This window comes from Hyaena hyaena, unplaced genomic scaffold (assembly GCF_003009895.1).
Source record: "Hyaena hyaena isolate Hyena2069 unplaced genomic scaffold, ASM300989v1 scaffold_44, whole genome shotgun sequence".
In the NCBI taxonomy this organism is placed as follows: domain Eukaryota; kingdom Metazoa; phylum Chordata; class Mammalia; order Carnivora; family Hyaenidae; genus Hyaena; species Hyaena hyaena.
The window spans coordinates 355,402-382,634 of NW_024080676.1; the positions used below are offsets into that span (position 1 = coordinate 355,402).

The window sequence follows — 27,233 nt, forward strand, 5'->3', positions numbered from 1 at the left end:
TTTTTAGTTCCCTCACCACTTGTTCATTTGACCAACCTACTGCCCAGTCTACCATGATCTTGTGAACTTCCAATCCTACACACACCTATGTCTGACAAGGATTTCTTACAACCATCAGTGGCTCTCTGTGTTAATTTCCCAGGACTGCTGTAACTAAGTACCACAAACTAGGTGGCTTATAATAACGGAAATTTATTGTCTCATAATCCTGGAAGCAGGAAGTTTGAAGTCAAGGTCTCAGCAGGGCCATGCTTTCTCTGAAACATTCTAGGGAAGAAATTTCCGTGCTTCTTCTAGCTACTGACGATCGCCAGCAATCCTCATATGACTTTGTCCCTGCGTGTCTGTACCTATGTGTCCTCATCTTTCTTGCAAGGGCTCTAGTGATTGTAGTTATGGCCCATCTTAATCCGGTCTGACCTCAACTTAATTACATCAGCAAAGACCCTATTTCCAAATAAGGTCACGTACTGAGGTTCAAATTGCACGTGAGTTTAGAGGCGATACTATTCAACTCAGTGTGTATGGTCTGCCCTCGGGCTCCCCTAAACTCACATCCATCCCATGTGCAAAATACATTTTACCCTATCCCCCAACCCCCCCAAACCTTAACGCATTGCAGCATTAAATCTAAATATCAACAATCAATTTGCTGTTCTATGAAAAAAATAAAAGGTATTGAATACCTGTCTTATACCATACTCCAAAATCAAGCCCAGAAAGATTAAGGACATAAGTGTAAAAGGCGAAAATTTTCACTTTTAGAAGAAAATAAAGGATATGTTTTCCATCCTGAGATAAGCAAAATTTTCTTAAACACACACAAGGACCCAAAGTAGATGAAAATATTCATAATTCAACTATATTAAAATTGAGACATCTTTTCTTACGGAAAGTAAACTAGCAAACTATGAACTGGGAGAAGATAGCTTCAACACTGACAAATGTTTAGTATCCAGAATGTATAAAGAATGCCCACAACTCAATAGTAAAAGGCAAACAACCCAATAGAAAATGGGCTAAAGATATAAATAAGCATTTAATGAAGAGTAAATACAAATAGGCTGTAAACATATGAAAAGATACACAACTTTATTTGCATTTTTAAATCATCTTCATCATTTTTAAATGTATAGTTCATTAGTGTTAAGTATATTCGCATTGTCCTGTCACCATTTATTAAGAACTCCCTCCTTTCAGATGAGAGCTGCAGCACCACTTCAAGCCTTCATATATTCGTGAGTCTATTTCTGGACTATATTTCATTCCATTGATTGATTTAAATATTCCTCCTCCATTACATCATAACACATCCTACAATACTATCTTAGTACAACTTGGTAGTAAACTTTGATATCAGGTAGGCAAATCTCCCACCTAACTCTTCTTTGTTTTTATTTTATTTTATTTTATTTTTGAGATTTGATCTCCCATTTATACATTTTGGAATCCATCTTGAGTTCCTTGAAAACCCCAGTGGGATTTTGATGAGACTTGCTTTGAATTTATACATCAATTTGGGAAGAATTACTATGTTGAGGATATTGAATCTTCCCATCCTTGAACATGGCATATCTCTCCATTTATTTAGGTCTTCTTTAATGAATTTCAGTAAAGTTTTATAGTCTCCTTCATATAGGTCTTGCACATTCTAGTTTTATTGCTATCATAAGTGCCTTTTTTAAAAATATGGCTTATCAAACTACTGTAAAAAAAACATTTTTAAAGCACCTGAAGACATTTTAATATGGGCTGAATATTAGATGACACTAAGGTATTGATGTTAATTTGGTTAGGTTAATATGTTTAAATGGTGTTCATTATGGTAAAAAAAAAAATAAGACCTTTATGTATTAGAAACATTTAAATATTTACTGGTAAAGTGACATGATGTTTTGCTTGTTTAGAAATTAATAAAAATCATTTTAAATAGTTTATTTTACAAATGAGGGAAGAGATGAAAGAAGAATGGCAAAACAGTGACAATTGTTGAAGCTGGGTAATGGATACATGGGAGTGCATTATTCTCCTTATTTTTGTGTATATTTGAAATTGTCCACAACAGACTTTAAAATTATGTTTTCTACTGATTTTCTCTAAGGTATAGAAACATACACCCTCCTTCTGTGGCATTTTAATATAGCAGCCCTGTAAACTAGTACATTTCATATAAATGGAATCATACAGTATTTGTCCTTTTTGTAACCAGCTTATTCCATTTGTCCTCAAGCTTCATCCATGTTACAGCAGAGGACAGGAATTCCTTCTTTTTTTAAAAAAAAACGGAGTAATATTCTATTATACATTTATACCCATTTTGTTTATCCATTCCTCTGTTTGTGAACACACAAGTTGTTTCCACCTCCTGGCTATTGTGAATAAAGCTGCTGTGAACATGGGTGTGCAAATATCTCTTAGTGAGCCTGCTTTCAATTCTTGTCTATATATGCAAGAAGGATTACTGGATCACAGGGGAGTGTGATTTTAAATTTTTTGAGGAAACACCATACTGTTTTCCACGGTAGTTGTACCATTTTATAGTCCCACCAACAGTGCACAAGAATTATAAAATCTCTTGGGGCGCCTGGGTGGCGTAGTCGGTTAAACGTCCGACTTTCTCGTGGGTCATGATCTCGCGGTTCGTGGGTTCGAGCCCCGCGTCGGGCTCTGTGCTGACTGCCAGCTCAGAGCCTGGAGCCTGTTTCAGTCTGTGACTCCCTCTCTCTCTGACACTCCCCTGCTCACGCTGTCTCTCTCTCTCTCTCTCTCCTAGAAATAAATAAAAAATATTAAAAAAAAAAAAAGAATTATAAAATCTCGGGGCGCCTGGGTGGCTTAGTCGGTTAAGCGTCCGACTTTCGCTCAGGTCATGACCTCGCGGTTCGTGGGTTCGAGCCCCGCGTCGGGCTCTGTAGTGACTGCCAGCTCGGAGCCTGGAGCCTGTTTCAGTCTGTGACTCCCTCTCTCTCTGACTCTCCCCTGCTCACGCTGTCTCTCTCTCTCTATCCTAGAAATAAATAAAAATATTTAAAAAAAAAAGAATTATAAAATCTCTCCACGTCTTCACCAGCACTTATTATTTTCTGGGTTTTCGATAGGAGTCATCCTAACTGTGGTTTTGATTTGCATTTTCCTAATGAACATTCGGTTTTTTTAAAATGTAGACTAAGACCTTTTTGAGATACCATATACATCCACTACATTTATTGGAAAAGTTAATCTGACAATACCAAGAATTGATGCGAACAGAGATTTTAAAAAACACATGCTGCTGGTGGGCGTGTAAATTATTAACAATCTCTTTTGAAAAACAATCTGGAATTACCTTGTGAAGTGAATATTCATTTTCCCTAAGACTCAGTAATTCCATTCCTAGGTAGTCGGTTCCTGCAGTGCTTTTTAAACCTTGAGTCCACACTCATTTGTGAGTTCTGTAATCCATTTACTGAAAGTCACAATTAGCACTGGAGAAGTGAATGTTGTTTTATTATTTTGTGAAACTTTTGTTTTATATATGTGAGTTTACTGGTTGAAGACACCAACTGCATTTCTTACGCTGAGTAATGGTGAAAGCGTTTGGAAACCTTTCATTAATTCTTGCACATGCATACCAAGAGAATGTGTAAGAATGTTCATAATAACAAAAATTGGAAGCAAACTTAGTGGCCCATAAAATTGTAAATTTGTGATGTATTCCTACAAGGCAACTCTATAAAGCAATGAAAATGAATGTGTGAGACTTACAAACATATCCTTAAGTGAAAAAAAGACCACAAAGACTGACATTTTAAATTTTTTCTTTAAAAAATTTTTTAAGTTTATTTATTTTGAGAAAGAGAGCATAAGCAGGGGAGGGGCAGAGAGAAGGAGAGAAAGAATCCCAAGCAGGCTCCCAGCCATCAGTGCAGAGCCCCATCAACAGTGAGATGATGACCTGAGCCGAGATCAGTGTCGGCTGATTAAGCAACCCAGGTGCCCCAAGACTGACATTTTTATAAAGCTCCAAAACAAGTAAAACTGAACAATATGTTGTTGAGAGATACAAACAATGTGTTGTTGAGAGATGGGATTAATAAGAACAAATCAGTAAGTAGGGAATAATAAAATTAGGAATACATTTGGCAGATGGATGAAAAGGGGGTAAAAAGATAGATGCAATAGTATTGGTGTCATTGTTCTTAGATGCATTCATGGACATTCATTTTATTAATATGCAACATAATTTAAACTTATACTAAATATATTCTTTATATAGAACTATGTAACTTATACATGTATAAAAATGTTTCTTCCTAAAAATGCATATCTTCTATCTTCTTGCACAGTAGTGAGTCAACATTCCCTAACAGAAATTGAATTTCCTGAAAAACTAGTTAAGAAGTTAAAGACCGCAGGGGGAAAAATGCTTGTTAGCATGCCAAAGGTCAACATGTATCATTTCATGTAAGCCTATCTTACTTTCAGAAGTTCCCAGAGGCCAGGGCACGGAGTAGGGAAAGATAAATAGCTAGATCACTGCCTTTTTTTTTTTTTTAATTTTGAGAGAGACAGAGAGCGAGAGAGAATCCCAAGCAGGCTCTGTGCTATCAGCAAAGAACCCCTAGGCAGAGCTCCATCCTAAGACCGTGGGATCATGAATGACCCCAACCAAACTCAGTGTCAGAGCCTCAACCGATTGAACTCCCAGTCATGTAGCTAGATCACTACTGTGACAATTATCAATGCGCTTTTCTTGCCTCGGTGGCATATATATACATATATATATAATATATTGCAAATCATTAAATTTTGTCAGCCGTGCAAATATCCAGTGTATCCACAACTCCTTCAAATAAGTGCAATATTGATTTACGTATGGGCCCGTTAGTTAGTTCTGAGCTAATAATTATGGAACTGTAATTAACTAGAGCCCTCCCTCTCAATAATTAATTTAAAAAGGAACAAACTTTCATCGCTTTCCTAATTTCCTTTAAATGAACTTGGGGCAGCTCCTCCAAACTTCCCATGAAGTGGAAAGCAACTCATTCGTTTTTGAAAAATGACTTACAATAAGCAACAAAATAGCAGTTGTAGGGAAAGGGAACAGACAGTAAACAGAAAAGAAATTCCCCCGCAGGAGAAAGGGATTGTGGAAACTGAAAACTGGAGACTAAGAATTCAAAAAAAAAAATGCAAGATCGGGGGAAAGCTTTCAAGAGCTCTTTTCAGTGTAATAATATTAGGAAATTCAGCTCAGGAAAACCATGCCTACAAAAAAAAAAAAAAGCAAGAAGAAGAACCATTCGATTTCAGCAAAACCCATCGCAAAGATGGCGGTGGGACGAAGCCCCTTCTCCTCCCGCCGCCAGAAGTTCTCGACTCAGATTTCCCACAAACCCCTCCGCGCCGTCCCGCTCGCAGAAACCTGCCGGGCCGGTCTCGGACCACTGCGCACGCGCGGCAGCAGGTCACGTGCCCTCCCAGGGCTCCGCGGAGCTGGCAGGAGGGGCCTTGCCAGCTTCCGCCGCCGCGTCGCTTCGGGGCTCGAACGGCGGGTTCGCGCTGCCTCCGCCGCCGCGGGGCAGCCGGGGGTCGCCGGGCCGAGCGAGGGGCGCGCGGCAGCGCGGCCATGGGACTGCGCCGACCCCGGTGACAGCAGGGAGCCGAGCGGCCCGGGCCCTGAGCGCGTCTCCTCCGGGGGGCCTCGCCCTCTTGCTCGCAGGGCCGGGGCTCCTGCTGCCGTTGCTGGCGCTGCTGCTGGCGGCGGCGGCGGCCAGGATCATGTCGGGCCGCCGCTGTGCCGGCGGGGGCGCGGCCTGCGCGGGCGCGGCGGCCGAGGCTGTGGAGCCGGCTGCCCGCGAGCTGTTCGAGGCGTGCCGCAACGGGGACGTGGAGCGAGTCAAAAGGCTAGTGACCCCCGAGAAGGTGAACAGCCGCGACACGGCGGGCAGGAAATCCACCCCGCTCCACTTCGCCGCAGGTAACCGGGACCTCCTCGCCTCGCCCCACCTGCGCACCCGGGCTCTCAGGCCTGAAACCAGACACTCCGGTCCTCTGCTCCCGGTTTTTCCCCCGTAGGACTCCGGTGCTAGTCTCGCTCTCATCGATTGGGGACCGAGGCGAGGACTTGGGGCTAGGGGGCGAGCGTGCCCCGCTCCCCGGATTTTTTTTTTTTTTGTTTTGCTTTGTTTTGTATCAACAATACCTGTACCAACTTCCGGTCTTGCTACTCTGGAAGGCTTCCAGGCGCAGGAAAGAGTAGGGGACCTAGTAGACTTTGCGTTCTGAAAGGCCAGTTACTCTCCAAAATCTGTGGTTCTTGCAAGTTCCACTATAACTCTTACAAATCCTTTGGATTAAGGTCTTAAAGGCCTTTGTAAAATGCAAGGGTGTAATTCGGGAGGAGTAGTGTAATTAACCATTGATATATTAGTGTTAGGGGGTTTATCAGGATAGTACCTCATTAGCAAGTTTCTGGAGAGGCTCGAACTGGACATAGTCAAGTTTGGGAAACCTGAGATCTGACTTGGGCTGGGTGCGGGTGGGTAGTGGCTGCTACATACGCACACACGTTGGGGTGGAAAGTGGTAGGATGAGGGGAAAGATGGTACAGGTACTTTTAGCTTGCATCTAAAATCGAAGTTGGGACTAACTAACGTCGCCTCATTCTGATTTTAGATCGTTTGAATCACTTTTCTTTAATATTTACTAAATTGCCTTTATAAGTGCATTAGGTTTAATTGAAGAATTTAAAAGAACCAGAGATGAGACACGCAGTTTATTTCCATAAAGCATTTAAACTTTTCACTTCAAGGAGAGGTCATAACTGTATATCCTCAAGTGAGCCATGCTTGACTGAAAATGGGAGTGGGTTCTCATACTTAGGATAATATTGGTGTTTTTATTTTGGATCACGTGGTTTAAAATAATTTCTTGAAAAAGCCGAAGGGTAAGTTTTAAAGCATTCTCTTGTAGAGTAGGCATGATGAGCGAGGAGTGTAAGGAAAATTTCCTTGTTCACAGACATTGCTTTTACCTGATGTGTTTGCTTTAACTTGTCCCTGTTTTAAAATTGAAATACTACTAGGAGGTATGCTTTCTTTATCAGTTATAACTTTGTTGGGTTCCTTTTGGGGAGTCTTTTTAAGAGGAAGGTTTGGTGGGAGAACTAGAAACTGCCTGTGGGCAGCAGAAAGGAAAAGGAGAAAGCTACTGAAGTCAGATCTCACCTGTTTGCCATTTTGCCTAAAATTTTAGGCTTTTCTCAGCTAATTAGGATTGTCCTGTTTGGCCCTGTAGTCAGCATTTAAACTGATTTGGCAAACTCGTAACCAACTGATAAGTAATCCAAAGAGTAGTGTTACTTAGATTCTGTTCACTTGATCTATGGGATAAAAATAACCAAGCAAGATCTTAGTTGCTACCTTTCAAGAATTTGGTGTATTAGTGAGTTCATATCTGAAAATAGTAATATTTAGAGGTTATGGGATTAGCTTTTCTTATTGATTCTGTTCCTCCCCCACCATCCCACCCTCGGTTCTGTCTCAACATTTCAAAGTACTTTTTTACATTGATTTCTTGTGGCTCAGACTGAAATAAAAAACTTTTTAGGAACTAACCTATCTCACTATTTACTCAAATTATCTGGTGCAAGTTACATGACTAAGAATTTAAGGTACAAAAGGACAAAAATAGAATAAAAATTGTGGTGTACATTAAACCAGGGCGCGAAAAGCCCTGTATTTAAACCCAGGCATGTAAGAAACTTTTTTTCAAAAATTAGCTTTGTAAATTCAGTCTGAGTTATTAATGAGAGAATTTGTTTTATGTTTATTTGTTTTTAATTTGTATTTATTTTGAGAGAGAAAGAGAGCGTAAACAGGGTAGGGACAGAGAGAATCTCAAGCAGGTTCCCTGCTGGATCCCACCAACCGTGAGATTGTGACTTCTGCCAGACATCGAGAGTCAGACACTTAACTGACTGAGCTGCCCAGGCAACCCAGAACCCATTTTAATTTTTAAGTAAATGTATCCAGCTGCACTTACTCTTACATGTGGAAAATACATTTAATAATCTTTTGTAGACAGGAGCTGTCAGTCATGTTGATGGGCATGTACACATGCCTTCGGAAGCTCATTATAGGTATGGGGACTATAACTGCCTGACCAAGTAGTTTCTTGTGTTTGTACATTAGAGAGTAAGGTACAAGGGGAGAAAAAAAGAATTTTTTTTTTAAGTAGGCTTCATCCCCAGCACAGAGCCCAATGAGGGACTTGAACTCACAACTCTGAGATCAAGACCTGAGCTGAGATTATGAGCTGGACTTATGTGTAGTTTAACCAACGGAGCTATCCAGCAGCCCAGGGGAAAAAAATTTTTTTAGCCACGTAAAGGGGGAAGGGGACACATTTTTATCTTTTTTTTCTTCCTTATGTCCAGGGAATAAGAATGAGAGATCTCTGTAGACCAAGGAAATGAATCATGATAGAAGAACAGTTTAGAAAAAAGTTCATATGGCTCAGTCGGTTTAGCGTCCAACTTCAACTCAGGTCATGATCTCACCACTTAGGGGTTTGAGCCCTGTATTGGGCTCTGTGCTGACAGCTTGGGGCCTGGAGCCTGCTTCAGATTCTATATCTCCCTCTCTCTCTGTTCTCCACTACCTGCATTCTGTCTCTCTCACCAAAAAAAAAAAAAAAAAATTTCTTTTTAAAGAAAAATTTTGATGTATCATTTCATCTTAAATATGTAGTTATAAAGAATTTCCAACCACAAAGGAGTTAAGTTTTTCTTTTAATGAAAAATAACATAAATAGGAACTTTTCTTCTATTAGGTGATTTTTTTATTAAACAAGGTTGCATTTCTTCTAGATAAATATGCTTTAAGAAGCCATTTCTTATGAGAAAAATTGTTTCCTCTTCAATCCCCCACCACGCACAAAGGATATGAATGACTTTTTTGTACTACATCAGAAAACTTGTAGAGGCAAGTTGATGTTAGGGAGACTGCAGCTCTGATTTTGCTAAAAGCAATAACATCTGAAATTCTTGACACTGTAATCCCCTAGAAAACAGATTTCAGTACAGGAGATTGGTTCTCTGAATTTATTTCTGAAAAATGAAGAGAGACAAACTTTCAGAAAAAGTCATGTTGTTTGTCATAGCCAAAGAAGTACATAGCATGCTGTAGCATCTTAGAATGGGGTTGGGGGTGGGGATAGCATCCCATGGCTTGGGTCTTTGGGGTGTGCAGAGAGGTATCATTCAGTAGAGAAATATGTAAAATCATTTATTAGGTTTAAATATATATATATTTTTTAATGTTTTATTTATTTCTAGGAGACAGAGAGAGAGACAGTGTGAGCAGGGGAGGGTCAGAGAGAGAGGGAGTCACAGACTGAAACAGGCTCCAGGCTCTGAGCTGGCAGTCAGCACAGAGCCCGACGCGGGGCTCGAACCCACGAACCGCGAGATCATGACCTAAGCGAAAGTCGGACGCTTAACCGACTAAGCCACCCAGGCGCCCCCATTTATTAGGTTTAAAGAATTCAGGAATAGAGATGGTGGAAAGAGATGAGGTACATATTTATATGTTATTGGGGAATGACAAGTGGAAAAGAGCGTGCATTATAGAGCTTTAGCTAAACAAGGTATCACTTTGTGTGCTACTCAGCCATCTGCAGTGGACTAGTCAGACTCAATTTCAGTTCTTATATTCAGTTTTGTGAATTGCATCTTAAAGGGTTGTTTGTTTTATTTTATTATTTTTTGGTTCAGTTTGGTTTTTTTATTCAGAGGACAGTAGTGGAATTAGAGCATCTGGAAATTATTATAAAAGTAACATACGAAAACTAGAGTTACTTTAGGGATGAAAGAAGACTAAGGTTAGACAATGTTACTGTTCTCACGTAATGTAGAAGACAAGTAGAAAAGTGAAATGGATATTGGATATGACTTCTGTGACTTGGGCAATCAAAACCAAGGCCAGTAGGTGAAAGGTTACAAGGAGTCAGACTGACTTTAACAATCTGTTTAACTGTGGAATTGGCTGGAAGTGTCCAAACAGTGGTTGGGTTGGCATCTTTCGGAAATGTAGAAAGGATTCCTGCATAGGGTGGGCAACTGGACCAACAGGTCAGAATCTGAAGAAAGTGGAATGTTTACCCCAATTGAAGGTTTTAACAACTCAGCTACCAAGATAATAGCCTTTGTGATTGCCATTCATATCCTTTCCCAAAATGGTGCTGTTGAAGACCCCCCAAAACATTTTAATAACATTTCCCATTCTTGGCTGTAGGCTAATGTCACAATTATGGGAGATACACCCTTGAACTCACAAACCATGAGATCATGACCTGAGCCAATGTCGGATGCTCAGCTGCCTGAGCCACCCAGGTGCCCCTAGAACTAGAATTATAGATTGTTTCTAGGATTGTTTTTTTTGTTTTTTTTTGTTTTTTTTTTTTTGCCGTGGGAGATGATTAAATCCTACATCAGTAAAAATCTCGAATCTGAAATAAAGACCAGTCTATTTAAGAATTCAGAGGACCCCTGGGTGACTCAGTCGGTTGTGTCCAGCTCTTGATTTGAGCTCCAGTCATGATCTCGCAGCTCATGCGATCAAGCCCCGCATTGAGTTCCTCAATGGCAGTATGGAGACTGCTTGGGATTCTCTCTCTCCCTCTCTCTGCTCCTCTGCTCACCCTGTCTCTCTCCCTCGAAATTACTAAATAAACATTTTTTAAAAAGAAAACAAACAAAACTTAGAATCTTTTTTGACTTACCAGATCTCCCAGTTTATTATCAAGACTTGAGCTATACTTCTTTCTTCAGATCTTGCTGGACTTAGAGATCAACTTCAATAACTAGTTTGGAGTACTTGTTTCAGTACTTGCCCATTCAGATTATCAGGATTTGATCAACCCAATGGCTATGGCATTCTTTTCCAAGTTTCTCCTAGTCTGACCAGAGAAGTAGTAGATCTATCCCAAGTTGAGCTGGGCAGAGCCTTTTTCCTTGTATTCCTCATTCTAAAATATATGTGAAAAATACGTTTTCTGGATCTTAATAAACTAAAGTCAGTAGTAAATGAGAGATTTAAAATGACATCCCTCAGAAAAATTTGGTAAGAGTCCTGGCTATGTAAGTCAAAGCTGAAAGCTGCTTGATTATACATTCCCAACTCCCAGACCACAAGAGCCTTCTCTCTTTCATAGCCTTGTTGACGTTTTCTGTTTCTGAGCTTTTCCTTCTGGCAAAGCCCTACAGGAGACCAGCCTACCTTTAGACTAGCAGGACAGAGGGATATCACTGTCATTTTGTATTGGACCAGTTATATCAATGGCCCATCCCACCTTTGGACCGTAAAAAAAGGAGAAGGGGTAGCCCTTGGTGAATTTGCCTAAGCATCCAAACTGATTTTTCTGTTGTGACTTCCACAATACCGTGGAATGCCATTCCAAAAACTTTGGAAGCCATTCTCTGAAAGCATGTTTTAGTATGGTAGCAAAATAAGGTACTGTTAACAATACAGTAGTATTGACAATACTACTCTGATAATAGTTCTGACAGTACTACTTTGGCAATAGTTCTGGAACTGATGGCACCTAGATAGTAGTGCAGTTTGACAAGAAAGAAATTGAATAGACTTCTTAATAGTCACAAATCATCAACTCCATACTCTCTGTGAGGGTCATTTACTTACCGTTGCAACAAAGTATTAGACAATGCACTAAACATGTTTATTAAGTCCTGTTATATGCCAGATACTGGCTTTGGTCAGTAAACAGAAATGAACAGGATACAATACCTATGATTAAGTGACACAGTTTATTGATCAGCAGATTTACTCTCCAAGTAAGTCTGCAGTGTTTCACTGTCAATACTTTTTAGTGAATTCAAACTCAAGTATAATTTCATTAGTATTTTCTTTCTTTTGTTTGTAATGTTTATTTTAAGAGGGAGGGGGTGGAGAGAGAATCCCAAACACAGGGCTGGAACTCATGAACCATGAGATGGTGACCTGAGCCAACATCAAGAGTTGGACGCTTAACCAGTTGAGCCATCCAGGCACCCCTGATTTCATCAGTATCTCAAATGTAGAGCAGTGTTTGAAGATGAGTGCTGTTCCATAATTATAAAATAGACAGTGTATATAATAGAGAACTGAGTCTTGAGGAATGCTGCCATTTAGAAATTGGGTGAAAGAAGCAAGAAGGCCTTAGGGTAGATAGGACCATCCAAGACTTGAACTCCTCTTCTACCACAGACCTGTTTTGTCTTCAGCCTTCCTCATCTGAATTGGTGCCAGCTCCATACCTCTGTTTCTCAGTTCAGAAACCTTAACATCATCTATGACTTCTCTCTCGTTCACCTTTTTACCCCTGCCTTCACCCCACATCCGATCCATGAAGAAACTATACTTCCTCTGTCTTCAGAGTACTCAGAATCAGCCCTAATTACTCTGACAGTTGCCATCAGATTCTTAGAGTGGTCCTTAAGCCTGTCTTTCTGGCCCTTGTTAATTCTAACCTCATCTCCTACCCTGCTACTGCTTTCTCACTCAGCTCCAGTCACTCTGGCCTTACTGTTAGCAGTAAGGCTAATTGCCTCTTTTTCAAGTCTTTGATCAAATGCCACCATCACAACAATACCTATGGTTATAGCAGCACTATTGATAATAGCCAAATTATGAAAAGAGCCCATCAGCTGACGAATGGATAAAGAAGATGTGGTATATACATATAATGAAATATTACTCGGCGATCAAAAAGAATGAAATCTTGTCATTTGCAACAATGTGGATGAAACTAGCATGTATTATGCTAACCAAAATGAGTCAGAGACAAATACATGATTTCACTCATATGTGGAATTTAAGAAACAAAACAGATGAACATAGGGGAAGGAGAGCAAAAATAAGATAAAAACAGAGAGAGAGAGAGAAATCATAAGAGACTGTTAAATACAGAGAACACACTGAGGGTTGCTGGAGAGGTGTTGGGTGGAGAGATGAGCTAAATGGGTGATGGTCATTAAGCAGGGCAATTGTTGGGGCACCGGGGTCCCCCATTTGGGTAAGCATCTGACTTTGGCTCAGGTCATGATCTCACGGTTCGTGAGTTTGAGCCCCGTGTCAGACTCTATGCTGAAAGCTAGGAGCCTGCTTTGGATTCTGTGTCTCCCTCTCTCTCTGCCCCTCTGCTGTGTGTGCTCTCTCTCTCTCTCTCTCTCTCTCTCTCTCTCTTTCTAAACATTTTTTAAAAAAATTTTCAGTAAAAGGAGGACACTTGTTGGAATGAGCACTTGGTGTTATAGGTAAGTGATGAATCACTAAATTTTATTCCTGAAATCATTATTACACTATATGTTAACTAACTTGGATTTAAATTACAACAACAAAGGGACACCTGTGTGGCTCAGTTGATTAAGCATCCAGTTTCGGCTCAGGTCGTAATCTCACAGTTGAAGAGTTCGAGCCCCCCATCAAGGTCTGTGCTGACTGCCAGGAGCCTACTAGAGTCTGCTTCAGATGCCTTGTCCCCCTCTCTATGCCCCCCCCCCAAAATAAATGTTAAGAAAATTTTTCTAAAAATCCAGACCACTACCACCTGTGGTGACCTTATTCAGCTTTACAACCCACCTCCATACACATGCCCTGGTCACTCCTTATTCTGCTCTTTTTCTTTTTCTTTTTTTTTTTTTTTTTGATGGCAAATAGTGTTTTATTTATTTATTTATTTTTTTTTTTTACAAATAGTTTATTGTCAAATTAGTTTCCACATAACACCCAGTGCTCATCCCCACAAGTGCCCTCCTCCATGCCCATCCCCCCTCCCCCCCACATCCATCAGTCCTCAGTTTTTGTCAGCATTCAAGAGTCTCTCATGGTTTGCCTCTCTCCCTTTCCCCCACCATTTCCCCCCTTCTTCTCCCGGTTGGTCCTCTGTTAAGTTCCTCCTAGTCCTCCTATACGTGCACACATATGATATTTGTCCTTCTCTGCCTGACTTATTTCGCTCAGCATAACACCCTCAAGGTCCATCCATGTTGCTACACATGGCCAGATTTCATTGTTTCTCATTGCCATGTAGTATTCCATCGTATAGATAAACCACATCTTCTTGATCCATTCATCTGTTGATGGACACTTAGGCTCTTTCCATGTTTTAGCTATTGTGGAGAGTGCTGCTATGAACACTGGGGTACATGTGCTCCTATGCCTCAGCATTTCTGTATCCCTTGGGTAAATTCCTAGCAGTGCTATTGCTGGGTCATAGGGGAGTTCTATTGTTAGTTTCCTGAGGAACCTCCACACTGTTTTCCAGAGGGGCTGTACCAGTTTACATTCCCACCAACAGTGTAGGAGGGTGCCCGTTTCTCCACATCCTCACCAGCATTTAGAGTCCTCTGATTTGCTCATTTTAGCCACTCTGACTGGCGTGAGGTGGTATCTCAGTGTGGTTTTGATTTGTATTTCCCTGATGAGGAGCAATGCTGTCTGCTCTTTTTCTAATTACCTTTTTTGTTTTATTTTAATTTTACCTTTTAATGTTTTATTTATTTCTGAGAGAGAGACGTCGTGAGCAGGGGAGGGCCAGAGAGAGAGGGAGGCACAGAATCTGAAGCAGGCTCCAGGCTCTGAGCTGGCTGTCAGCACAGAGCCCGATGAGGGGCTCGAACCCACAAACCGTGAGATCATGACCTGAGCTGAAGTCAAGTGCTTAACCAACTGAGCCATCCAGGTGCCCCTCTAATTACCTTTTAACATAATTATTTTTTTGCATGTATTGCTCATCTGCCTCACCTCCACAGTATAGAAGTTCCTCACAGGCATGGATTTGGTCTCTCATTCACTAGCAAGTCCCAGGCACCAACAAAGTGTCTTCATGTAGTAGATATTCCGTAATCATTTGTTGAATGAATGGATGAGACAGGAGGAAAACCAGTAGTATGTGATGAAATGGAAGTTTTGGAGAGACTGTTTCAGAAAGGAAGGGAGTAATCAGTTGCCAAAAGTTGTTGAGAGGTCCAGTCAAATAAATACGGACATATATCCCTTGGATTTGGCAACATGGAGATTTTAAGTAACCTTGATGAAAGGAGTTGTAAAGAAGAAGCAGAATCCAGATTGGATTTGGAAGAGGAGTGAATGAGAGACAAAATTGGTAGCAGCCTTTAGAGATTTGATTATGAAGTGGAGCAGAAAAATGGAAATTTGAATTTAGGGAGAATATTTTTTGTAAAATGGAAGGTACAGAACGTGTTTATATACGATCAGGAATGATCTAGTAGAGATGGAGAGATTGTTGGGAGTGGGGAGAAAACATGGACTTTGAGAAGGGACTAAAGTATAAGGTGAAAAGGAATTAATTTTTGACAGAAAGTACACTTCATCAAAACAGGTAGAAAACTAGCTTCAAACGCCATTTTGATGGTCACAGCTCCAGCTCATACCAGTTTCCTGAGTTCAAGATCTTCAGAGCTTTCTACTTGGCATTTGTTCCAAAAGCGAAGCATTTCCGAATCCAAATGACCTTATCCCACGAAACCTGTTTTGTTTTCTCAGAGATATGATAATCACCCCCTTCCTTCTACTCTTTCCCCAGATTAAAGGAGTTACCAGGTGCTCTCCTGTCTCTTTACTTATTCCTGGCAATGTCGTGCCCAGTAGAAAAAATTAGAGCCAACTTAACCAGCCATGAGAAAGGAACTACAGGTGTCCCAACTGTTGATGGTTTGACTTCAGATTGCACAGTTTTACAATGGTGCGAAAGTATTATGCGTTCAGTAGAATCCATACATCAAATTTTGAATTTTGATCGTGTGCTGAGCTGGCAGAGGCATTGAGCTGCAGCTCCCAGTCAGCCTACTGTAATCCTGTGATCGCCAGCATAAACAACCCATACACATAAAACCATTCTGTTACTCACTCTCCCTATTAGTATCCGATAAATTATGTGAGACACCCAACACTTTATTATAAAATAGGCTTTGTGTTAGATGATTCTGCCCAACTTTAAGTTAATATGTAAATATCCTAAGCATGTTTAAGGTGGGCTAGGCTAAGCTGTGATTGATGTTCAGTGGGCTAAATGTGTCAAGTGCATTTTGGACATACAGTATTTTCAATTAAATGGGTTTATCAGGATATAACCCCATCATAAGTTGGGAAAGATTTGTAGTTAAATTATTATTCTGCTTTCAACGAATAAAATAAGTACTGATAGGAGTTGATTTCTGGGATATTAGTAGATTTTTTAAAAGGAAAATGCAAAACTGGTTTTTTGTTGTTTTTAAACTCTGGAAGGTACTTGCTTATCCTTCAATAACCACTCTTAATGTAGCAGTATTTTTCATACTGTTTCTAAGAGGAAGCTTAGTAATACAGAGATAATTTCCTTTGGGTCTTTGTAAGGGCTTTTCAAGAAGGAGGACTCAACCTGAATTGTATTATTAAATTGAATTCAGTTAATTTGCAACTCTGTGAGTGCCAATTATTTACCAGGCGTTGGGATATTTTTGCAATGATCATGCCATATATTGGAATTTTGTAAGATTTCGTTAGGAATTGTAAGCCCAAAAAGATACATGCACCCTCTTCTCCTTTCTGTTGTTTGCAGCATAATTTATAATAGTCAAGACCTGAAGCAACCTAAGTGTCAATGGATGAAGGAAATGTGGTATATGTATATTTAATGGAATATTATTCAACCATAAGAATGAAATCTTGCCATTTGTAACATGGGTTGACCTTGAGGGCATTATGCTAAGTAAAAGAAAGAAATTCTGTGTGATCTCTCACTTATGTGTGAAATCTTACCAAAAAAAAACAAAAAACACTCATAGAACAGATTGGTAGTTGTCAAAAGTGGGAGGTGAAGGGGCGGGTGAATCAGTGAAGGTGGTCCAAAGATAAAAGCTTCCAGTTACATAATAAATAAGTACTGGGGATGTAATGTACAGTATGCTGACTATTTAAATCACTGTATATTTGAAAGTTGCTAAGAGAGTAGATCTTAAAAGAAAATTTGTATTTATGTGTGGTGATGGATGTTAACTAGACTTAATGTGGTGTTCATTTGACAATATATAAAAATACTGGATTGCTGTGTTATACACCTAAAACATATTATTTGTCAGTGTTGTATCTCAATTTTTTTAAGGGCCAAAGATTCCATTAAAACCCACCGTAAAACAGTTTTGAAAACACCATTCCATAAGACAAAGTCCAGATGCCACCTTAGCAGAACATAAAAGACTTTTCCTCATCTGGCATCTGCCTAATTGGTATTCTGTATCCTATTCTGAATGATTTGCTCTTTCTTTTTTTTTTTTATTTTTTTTATTTTTTTATTTTTAAGGTTTTTTTTAATTTATTTATTTCTAGGAGAGAGAGAGAGAGACAGCGTGAGCAGGGGAGGGTCAGAGAGAGAGGGAGTCACAGACTGAAACAGGCTCCAGGCTCTGAGCCGGCAGTCAGCACAGAGCCCGACGCGGGGCTCGAACCCACGAACCGCGAGATCATGACCTAAGCGAAAGTCGGACGCTTAACCGACTAAGCCACCCAGGCGCCCCAATGATTTGCTCTTTCATGCAGCCATATCTGTGTACATTTTGTCTCTTCTGCTTGGACTGCAATGCTCTTCCCTTGCTTAGATCCTTCCCCACCCACCTCTCCTCTCCTCCTTTTCTTCATGATCTCTGTATTGTTATATTGGATTGAAATTATTGCCTCTTTTAGTTTCTTCACATCTTAAATTGTGAGCTCTTTGAGAATAGGGAGAATCAGAGATACACAGATACTTATCTTTGTGACATGGAGCCTAGCAATATTGAAACAAAACAAAACAAAGAATCCAGTTAATCTTTCCAGCCATCTAATTCTTACATCAGCTGCAACTAGGCCAGCCTCAGGCATACACCTTAAAAAGATTCTACTGCTGCTTTTTTTTTTTTTAAGTTTACTTATTTATTTTGAGAGAGAGTGCAACCAGGGGAAGGGCAAAGAAATAAGGAGAATCTCAGGCAGAATTCACACTGTCAGCTCAGAGCCCACGCAGGGCTCAAACTCCTGAAACTGTGAGACCATGACCTGAGCAGAAATTAAGAGTCGGACCGACTACTGAGACACCCAGACACCCTACTACTGCTCCTCCCACCCTGGTTTTAGAAAGACTGTATTCAGGGTTGGTGGTTTTAAGAATATTTGGGTAAGGGTCACCTGGGTGGCTGAGTCAGTTGAGTGTCTGACTTCGAAAGCTCAGGTCATGATCTTGTGGTTCGTGAGTTCGAGCCCCATGTTGGGCTTACTGCTAGCAGCCTTTCAGCGTTGAGCCTGCTTTGGATACTCTGTCCCCCCTCCATCTGCCCCTCTCCTACTTGCATTCTCACAAAAACAAATTTTAAAATTTTTTTTAGAAAAAAGAATTTTGGGGTAAATCTTTAGATGAGTGAGAAGGGGCTTCTCTCCGTCTCCCAGGACTCATGTGTAACCTCTCCATCTTCTTTAACATATGCCTGAAATTCTTTTCCTTTTTTTTTTTTTTTAAGCTGTAAAAAGGTTTTAAGTGCTGTTATGTGAGAATGGTGAGATTGAAATTGATTGATACTGAATCTGTAAACCAGTACAAATGAGTTACCAGACTTTTTTGTTTTGTTTGATATGGGGCCAGTTATAGCAGAACTGTGGGACATAGTTTTCTGAAGGAGGTCTCCTACCTAGAAAGAGGTTGCTTGTGTTGTGCAGGTGACAAAGTAGGGGCTCCTTTGAAGACACCTGACGTCATACTTTTGCCTAGGATCACTTCCATTTTCACAAATATAAACTGTAAGCAGGTATTTTGTGTTGCTATCTCATAGTCCCCCAATTTAGTGTAACCATTTTATGAGATAGATATGGGAAAGAGGTTCTAGCCAGAGTTATATACTTTGAATATCTGAAAATATATGCACACTAAATATGCAGAACTCCATATTTGCAATTAGAAATGGTTTTATAGAGTAGGAAACATTTGAACTTCAAGCTTTCAGTCACTTACTTCATAACCTTTCTCTGAAATCAGCAGTACACTTGACCCTTGAACAACATGGGGGTTGGGGTGTTGATCTCTCTGCAGTCAGAAATCCACATATAACTTTGGACTCCCCCAAAACTTAATTACTAACAGCCTACTGTTGCCCACAGAAACCTTATTGATAACATAGTCAAGTAATAATATTTTGCGTGTTATATGTATTATATACTATATGCTTAATAACAAGGAGAAAATACAGTTTACAGTACTGTAAAATATCTGCTTATAAGTGGATCCGTGCAGTTCAAATCCATGTTCAAGGGTCAGCTGTACTACCTAAAGCATTGGAGAGTCCTTCAGCTTTCTCTAAGATTAGTAAGTGATATATTTCAGACCCTATTTTCATTAATTATTCATTAATTCGTTAATTACTTTTTGAATTGTTGAATCCTTTGTTAGTCTTCGTCCAAAGACATTATAGCGTGGCTCATATTTATTGATACTGTTGATGTATTTTCTTTGGCAAACTTAAATGTGGATAATTTGTTTTCTTCTAGGTTTTGGGCGGAAAGATGTAGTTGAATATTTGCTTCAGAATGGTGCAAATGTCCAAGCACGTGATGATGGAGGGCTTATACCTCTTCATAACGCATGTTCTTTTGGTCATGCTGAAGTAGTCAGTCTCCTTTTGCGACATGGCGCAGACCCAAATGCTCGTGATAATTGGAATTATACTCCCCTCCATGAAGCTGCAATTAAAGGAAAGATTGATGTTTGCATTGGTAAGTCTACTTACTTTCCAGAATTTTCTTGAAATAGTAACTCTTCTGAATCTAAATTAAATTCATTTGTTAATATGATCAAATTCTGCCAGGCTTTATTTAAATACTAGAGAATACTTTGATTTAATCTAGCCATCATTGTCTCTTTTTGTATGGTATTGAGCTTAAGTTCTTTAAAGAAGAGAGTACAAAATTCCCGTTCTCTAGAAATTTAGATAAGATACATGAAGAAGGAGGTAAAGTCATGGCAGAAGTGAACAGAGAGTGTTAGAGGAGGATACTGGGTACCATGACTGCGTTGGAGTCAAGCGTCTCCTTCCTAGAGTCTTCCCAGGAGGAAGATTGAAAAGATAGGTAGACTTCTTTGTAAAGAGCTGTAAATTCTGGGTTAAGGAGCTTGATACTGTTATGTAGGTTGTGTGAGTGAAATCATTGAAGACTTTAGAGGAGACAGTCTGGTGAGAGTAGTATATTTGTGAAAGAACGACCTGGGAGGGTACTAGGTTGAATGGATGGCATGGGGGAGACTAGCTTAGAAGCTGTAGAATAACCCCAATGAGGAATGAGGGCATAAAGAAGGGCTGTTGTAGAATAGAAATGGCAGGACAAGTAAAGAAGCATTTGAAGGACAAACGATCAGTTATTGAGAATGCTTTAACAAATAATACAGGATTGGCCTGACACGTTGGTTGATCACTGACAGAAAAGTATTAATTGAAAAGATTGCTTATTTGAGAGTTTTCATTAACCTGCTATTGATTTTTCTGAGCCTTAAAGTCAAGGATTTCAGACTCTGCTTATCTTAGCTCTATTTCCTTTTTTTTTTTTTCTTTTTAACATTTATTTATTTTTAAGAGACAGAGACAGAGCGTGAGCAGGGGAGGGCAGGGAGAGAGGGAGACACAGAATCTGAAGCAGGCTTCAGGCTCTGAGCTAGCTGTCAGCCCAGAGCCTGACACGGGGCTCGAACTCACGAACCGCAAGATCATGACCTGAGCCGAAGTCAGCCACTTAACCAACTGAGCCACCCAGGCATCGCACCTTAACTCTGTTTCCTGATGCAAAATAAGGACAGTTGAAATCCTTGAGACAGCTAGAAAACCAGTTCTTTGCACTAGGAAAAGTCCAGGTGCTCTGTGCTGGATTTAAAAGTTGCACTCTGGGGGCACCTGGATGGCTCAGTCGGTGAAGCATCTGACTTCAGCTCAAGTCATGATCTCATGGTTCATGAGTTTGACCCCATGCTGGGCTCTGTATGCTGACATCTCGCCTGCAGCTTGCTTCAGATTCTGTCTCCTGCTGTCTGCCCACCCCACCCCCCCAACCTGCACTCTGTCTGTCTCAAAAATAAATAAACATTAAAAAAAAAAAAAAAAGGTTTCTCTCCCCTCACTCCAAAACCCCAATCACTATTTATACCAATCCCAGCCTAGCTCACGTTAGGTCATTTATAAAGATACACATCACCTAGTAACCTCTGCCCTGTTCTCCTTTCCTGTGTATCATCTGAAATTGCTGCTGCCCTCTACTTACAGCCCTTTACTAGTTCCTGAGTCACAGACATATAAATAATCAGCTTTAGTAATGTAGCATTTTCCAGATATAGTTATAGATCTGCACTGGCCAGTATGGTAATAAGCACTTGTAATGCAGCTAGTCTGAATGGAGATGTGCTTTTTACATACCAAATTTCAAAAACTATGAAAAAAGGAAATGCAAAAGTCTCAATTTTGTATTGATCACAATATAAATATTGAAATGATGGTATTTTTTAATGTGAGTACCAGAAACTTTTAAATTACATGTGTGTGCACATTGTATTTCTATCAGACAGCACTATTACAGTTAAGAGTGGAATGAATATAACTCTGTCAAAGAGCAGGAGGTAGGCTTACTGTCTGCATGTATTATTTGACTCTCTTTTAAAGAGTATGCTAGAATTTTTTTTTTCCATGTTTGTTTGTTTATTTCGAGAGAGACAAAAGGAAAGAATCCCAAGCAGACTCCACACTGTTGACACAGAGCCCAGTGCAGGGCTGGATCTCACAACTGTGAGATCAAGACCTGAGCCGAAATCAAGCATCAGCTGAACCAACTGAGCCGCTCAGGCACCCCTAGAATATCTTTATATAACAAGTAACAGAGAATATAGCTCAAGTCTGTTCTTTTTGTGTACTCTAGGATGTAACATAGCAGTTTTGATATGGGGCTTGTTAGCCCTACAGAGAGTATTTTTCTTTTCTTTTTTTAAAGAATTTATCTGTGTGATTTTTTTTTTTTTCTTTTTCAATTCCACAGATCCCTAGCTTTGGATACTTCCATTAGCTTCCATAGCTTTGGAACTTCATTTTTGTTATGGTAGGACAGTCTTTCTAACACAGGCAGTGTTCATTTGGAATGAGAAAACAAGCTTTTAAGCAAACTAACCTTTTATTTCTTTACATACTCTGATCATCTTTAGTCACAAAGCAAAAGAAACCTGACATTAAGCTTAGGAGACATTGATTTAATGTGCTTTACACATAAAATAATGCAATATTTTATATATTCTTATCTTTAAAATATGACATTTACCATACTATCAGGATGTGAAAGGTCTTTAAATAACTCTAAGATTTCTGGACCAGAGGTTTTGAGAAAATGATTTACTAAAAGAAGATCGTCATGATTACCATTTTGAAAGGTAGTGTTTCTATGTTGCAGTGCTCTTACAGCATGGAGCTGAGCCAACCATCCGAAATACAGATGGAAGGACAGCGTTGGATTTAGCAGACCCGTCTGCTAAAGCAGTGCTGACTGGTAAGCCTATGTACTCTCTTTGGGTATTCCAGAAAGAATATAAAGAATTGCGCTCTCTAGGTAGTCTGCTTCCTGCGGTTAATGATGTCAACTAGATTTTCAAAATACTGTCAGTTCAATTGTTATTCTTTTCTCTATCTAGACAGTGATATTTGACTCTTGTCTTTAAAAAGTAAAGCTTTTATTTTTTCTTTTTAAATTGGTTTTTAAATTTGTGATTCCTGCCTTTTTTTGGGTCAGAGGTGATAGATAATTGTGTGTTACTATCACGTATTCAGGATGTTTTTTAAATGTCCCTGAATTTTTCCAAGCAAAAATAAACAATTGGGACTACAGCAAAATAAAAGGCTTTTACACAGAGAGGAAAACAATCAACAAAACTAAAAGGCACCGTATGAAACGGGAGCAGATACTTGCAAATGACATATCTGATAAAGGATTAGTATTCAAAATATATATAAAGAACTTACAAAACTCAATACCCGAAAAACAAATAATCCGATTAAAACATGAGCGGAAGACATGAACAGACATTTTTCCAAAGAAGACATACCCATTGACTAACAAATACATGCAAAGATGCTCAACATTACTGATAAGTCAGAGAAATGCAAATCACAGCTACAATGAGCTATCACCTCACACCTTGCAGAATGGCTAAAATCAGCAATACAAGAAAAACAGGCATTGGTGAGGATGTAGAGGAGAAGGAACCCTCATACACCGTTGGTGAGAATGCAAACTGGTGTAGCCACTGTGGAAACCAGTATGGAGGTTCCTCAAAAAGTTAAAAATAGAGCTACCCTACAACACAGCAATCGCACTACTGGTTATTTACCCAAAGAATACAAAAACACTAATTCAAAGGGATAGGTACACCCTGATTTTTATAGCCATATTATTTACAATAGCCAAGATACAGAAGCAACCCAAGTGTCTTATCAGTAGATAAATGGATAAAGAAAATGTGGTGTATAGATGTATACACACACACATTGGAATATTACAGAGCCATAAAACAATGAAATCTTGCCATTTACAACAACATGGATGGAGCTAGAGAGTATAATGCTAAGCAGAGTAAGTCAGGGAAAAACAAATACCATATGATTTCATTCATATGAGAGAACTTAAGAAACAAACAAAAAAATGAGCAAAGGGGGGAAAAAGAGCAAGAAACCAAGAAACAGACTCTTAACTATAGAGAGCAAGCTGATGGTTACCAGAGGGGAGTGTGGTGGGGAGATAGATTAAATAGGTGATGAGGATTAAGGAGTGCACTTGTTGTGATGACACCAGGTGATGAAAGTTTCAATTAAAAAAGGGTAGCTTACGATCATTGAAATCTCAGAAATTTTTATTAACCAATGAATAGGTTTATGAAACATCTCAATTTGAAATCAGATGTCTACTTCCAAGCTGAAGCTGCCTAAAAATGCTCTTTTCCAGGCATTGTAGTTATGATAAAAATTTTTTGTGATGTATATGGTTTTATGATAAGGTTCTATATAGGCTTCTCAGTTTATAAGAAGTAAAATATTTAAAAATCTAAAAAATAAATGTCCTGATTTTTCCAGATAACATATTATTTGCTCTATTATATACTACTTTAAGATATTTTTTAAATGTTTATTTTTGAGAGAGAGAAAGACATAGCATGAGCTGAAGAGGGGCAGAGAGAGAGGATGACACAGAATTCCAGCAGGCTTCAGGCTCCGAGCTGTCAGTACAGAACTTGACACAGGGCTTGAACTCACAAACCATGAGATCATAACCTGAGCCAAAGTTGGACACTTAACTGACTGAGCTACCTAGTCGCCCCTATATACTGTTTTATTAATGTGTCTTAATTTTTTCTCTCTTTTTATGAAACCCTTTCAAAAAGCTCTAAAAGCTTTTCATTCTCTTTCATTCATTCTCTTTTCTAGACAGGATTCTGGGCATACCAATTTCATTACCATGAAGAGTGTCAATTATTGTTCTTTCATAACATATTCTTGTCTTTGGAACTTACTAGGATGTATAAGGCTTAGTCTCTAGATTCATTTAGACTGTCAAGCCTTTTCAAGTGGTAGTATCCACTTCAAATGTTTCTCCTTCATCAGACTGTTTCCTTTTAAACAGCTCTCTGCCATATTATTTTCTGAATTCTTCTCCACTGTATGATCACCATTAGAATCACATCTAATCCAGTAGTCAAGAGCCTAAAGTCTTCTGCTGTGAGCTCTTGTGCTTGGAATTTGTGATATTTCTTCTGGTACTACTGAGAAAATTTAGAAAATTCAGTCCCCCAAAGGGATTCTAGAAAACTGAGCTGCTGTAACTATCAATCCAGTGTTTATTTCCCTCTTCACTATTGCATGCTATTCCCTGTTTTTTTCTTTTTAAAAAACCTTGGGGCTCAAAGAAGCCTTGCACTAGTAATCAGTATATAATTTGCATTGTGGGCAGCAGCTTGAATTTTATTTCAGCAAATCAGTAAACACTGTCCATTATGTTAAATTGGGTTAATTTTATATTTATTTTAAAGTTTTGTTTGTATTCATTTGTAAATATGAAAGCTATAGGCATCAGTAGTTTATATTTGATCCTCTTTTTATTTGCGTATATTTAAGTAGCGTTATAATAAATATAATTTTAGTGTTAAAATCTTCTGGATTCATAAAAATATTAATGATTAATTCAGTTGATAATACCATAGATTATCTTTTGTTATCTCTATAATGTTGACATACTGAATTTTGTTTTGTTTTACCTTTGAGTGAAGTTGTGGGTACGTTTTGTCTGTTGAACAAATAACATAATTGGTCTTAGGAAATTTGAGGAGTAAAAAGAAAAGGAAAAAGCTCACCAATAACCTACCACCTAAGACAAACTTTTGGTATATTTTCTTTTTGGCTTTCCTTTTTAGTGCATATTGTTTAAACTGTACAATATTCTGTTAACCATTTTCCATTTATTGGAAATTTATATCCAAATTTATCTACTTTAAATATAGTTCATGAGGATCTTTATGTGTGAAACTGTTACTACTTTTGTGATTTTTTTTTTTTTTTTAATCTTTTTTCCCCCTATTTCACAGGTGAATATAAGAAAGATGAACTTTTGGAAAGTGCCAGGTATGTACTGGTGTAATGATTATGTATCATGAACAACTTCATCTTCGATTTTTGTTTTTAACAAAAAGCAAACCTTAAAAGAGAATGATTTGTTTTTAATAGTCACATATATGCCTCCACATAGGATCTGATAAAGAATATAAATTGCTAATACGTTTTTTTGTGTGCTAGGAGCGGCAATGAAGAAAAAATGATGGCTCTGCTTACACCATTAAATGTCAACTGCCATGCAAGTGATGGCAGAAAGGTATTTCATTTTGTAACTAAATTTGTGTTCGTCCTCCTGGTAACATGAAAATGCATTTGTCTCACTAAAAATTAAAACATTGGATGAGGGGGCACCTGGATGGCTCAGTCAGTTAAGCTTTCAACTTTGGCCCAGGTCATGATCTCATGGTTTGTGAGATCAAGCCCCGCAGAATAGAGCATCAGGCTCTATTCTGACAGTGCAGAGCCTGCTTGAGATTCTCTCTCCCTCTCTATCTGCCGCCCTCCTGTTCACTTGCACGCTTTCACGCTTTCACTCTGTTTCAAAATAAATAAACTTGAAAAAAAAAAGTTTGATGAGAATGCTAATATTCCTTTTCAGCAATAGTTTAGATTAATTCTTAAATTTAGTAATACTTTATTGATAATAAATATATAGTTGTTTGCTTCTAACTTACAATAATGAACTTACAAACTTTTATGACTTTGATGTGTATGTTGGATTCTATAAAACCAAATTGATAACTTTATGAAGTATAAGGTTTTTTTCTGGATTTCTGGTATTATATTTGGATTTTTCCTTTTTCATACATTTTTTAGCTATTTTAATTTCATTAATTTGTCTGATTAATATTTCAGTCAACTCCATTGCATTTGGCCGCAGGATACAACAGAGTAAAAATTGTTCAACTGTTACTGCAACATGGAGCTGATGTCCATGCTAAAGATAAAGGGTAAGTAAGTATTTGGAAAAAATGAGGTTTTCTTAAATGTTACTGTCCTTGCAGTAATATCTATAATCTTATAAAAGTTATTGTTTGCTAAACAGCAGAAACATTATTGAGCTTTTACAATGTGCATATTGCTCTAAGGACACATGATATTATGGAATCTTAAAGCTCCCACTCACAGGGCTTACACTGCATTTAGGGAGCATGGAAAGATACTTAACAATATAAGATCCTCTACTAAGTGTGAGGTGATAATAGAGATAGTACTCTAGGAGTTCCCAGGAGAGAACTCTCAGTGATGCCTGCAGTGGCTGGAAAATCCTTCAGGAGGAGGATACTTGACCTGGATTCAGTTCAAGAGAACAGAGAGCTTAGAAAACATCTTTGTGCAAGAGAATCTGTGAGAGGAGGTGCTGAAACATATTACAGCATCCCTAAGAAACAATGACTAGACCAGAATGGCTGAAACAGTTGATTTACACAGAGGAGAAATGAAGTTTAGGGTTGGAGAAATAGGTAAGAAGCAAGTTTTAGAGGACTTGGTATTCTAGCCTAAAGAATTCAAACTGTGAGCCATGAGTCATTGAAGGATCTTAAGC

At 38.9% G+C, this 27,233-nt stretch overlaps 1 protein-coding gene across 1 annotated transcript in view; it reads left to right on the forward strand.

Annotated features, from left to right (window-relative positions):
- The first annotated feature begins 5,520 nt into the window (after positions 1-5,520).
- The window catches only part of TNKS2 (tankyrase 2), a 67,810-nt gene continuing 46,097 nt past the window's right edge, over positions 5,521-27,233 (forward strand). The window contains exons 1-6 of the mRNA XM_039230219.1: positions 5,521-5,959; positions 19,554-19,778; positions 22,482-22,577; positions 25,660-25,696; positions 25,868-25,943; positions 26,543-26,637. Of these exons, the coding sequence (XP_039086150.1) occupies positions 5,761-5,959; positions 19,554-19,778; positions 22,482-22,577; positions 25,660-25,696; positions 25,868-25,943; positions 26,543-26,637 (728 nt within the window). The 5' untranslated portion in view covers positions 5,521-5,760. The remainder of the gene's footprint in view (positions 5,960-19,553; positions 19,779-22,481; positions 22,578-25,659; positions 25,697-25,867; positions 25,944-26,542; positions 26,638-27,233) is intronic.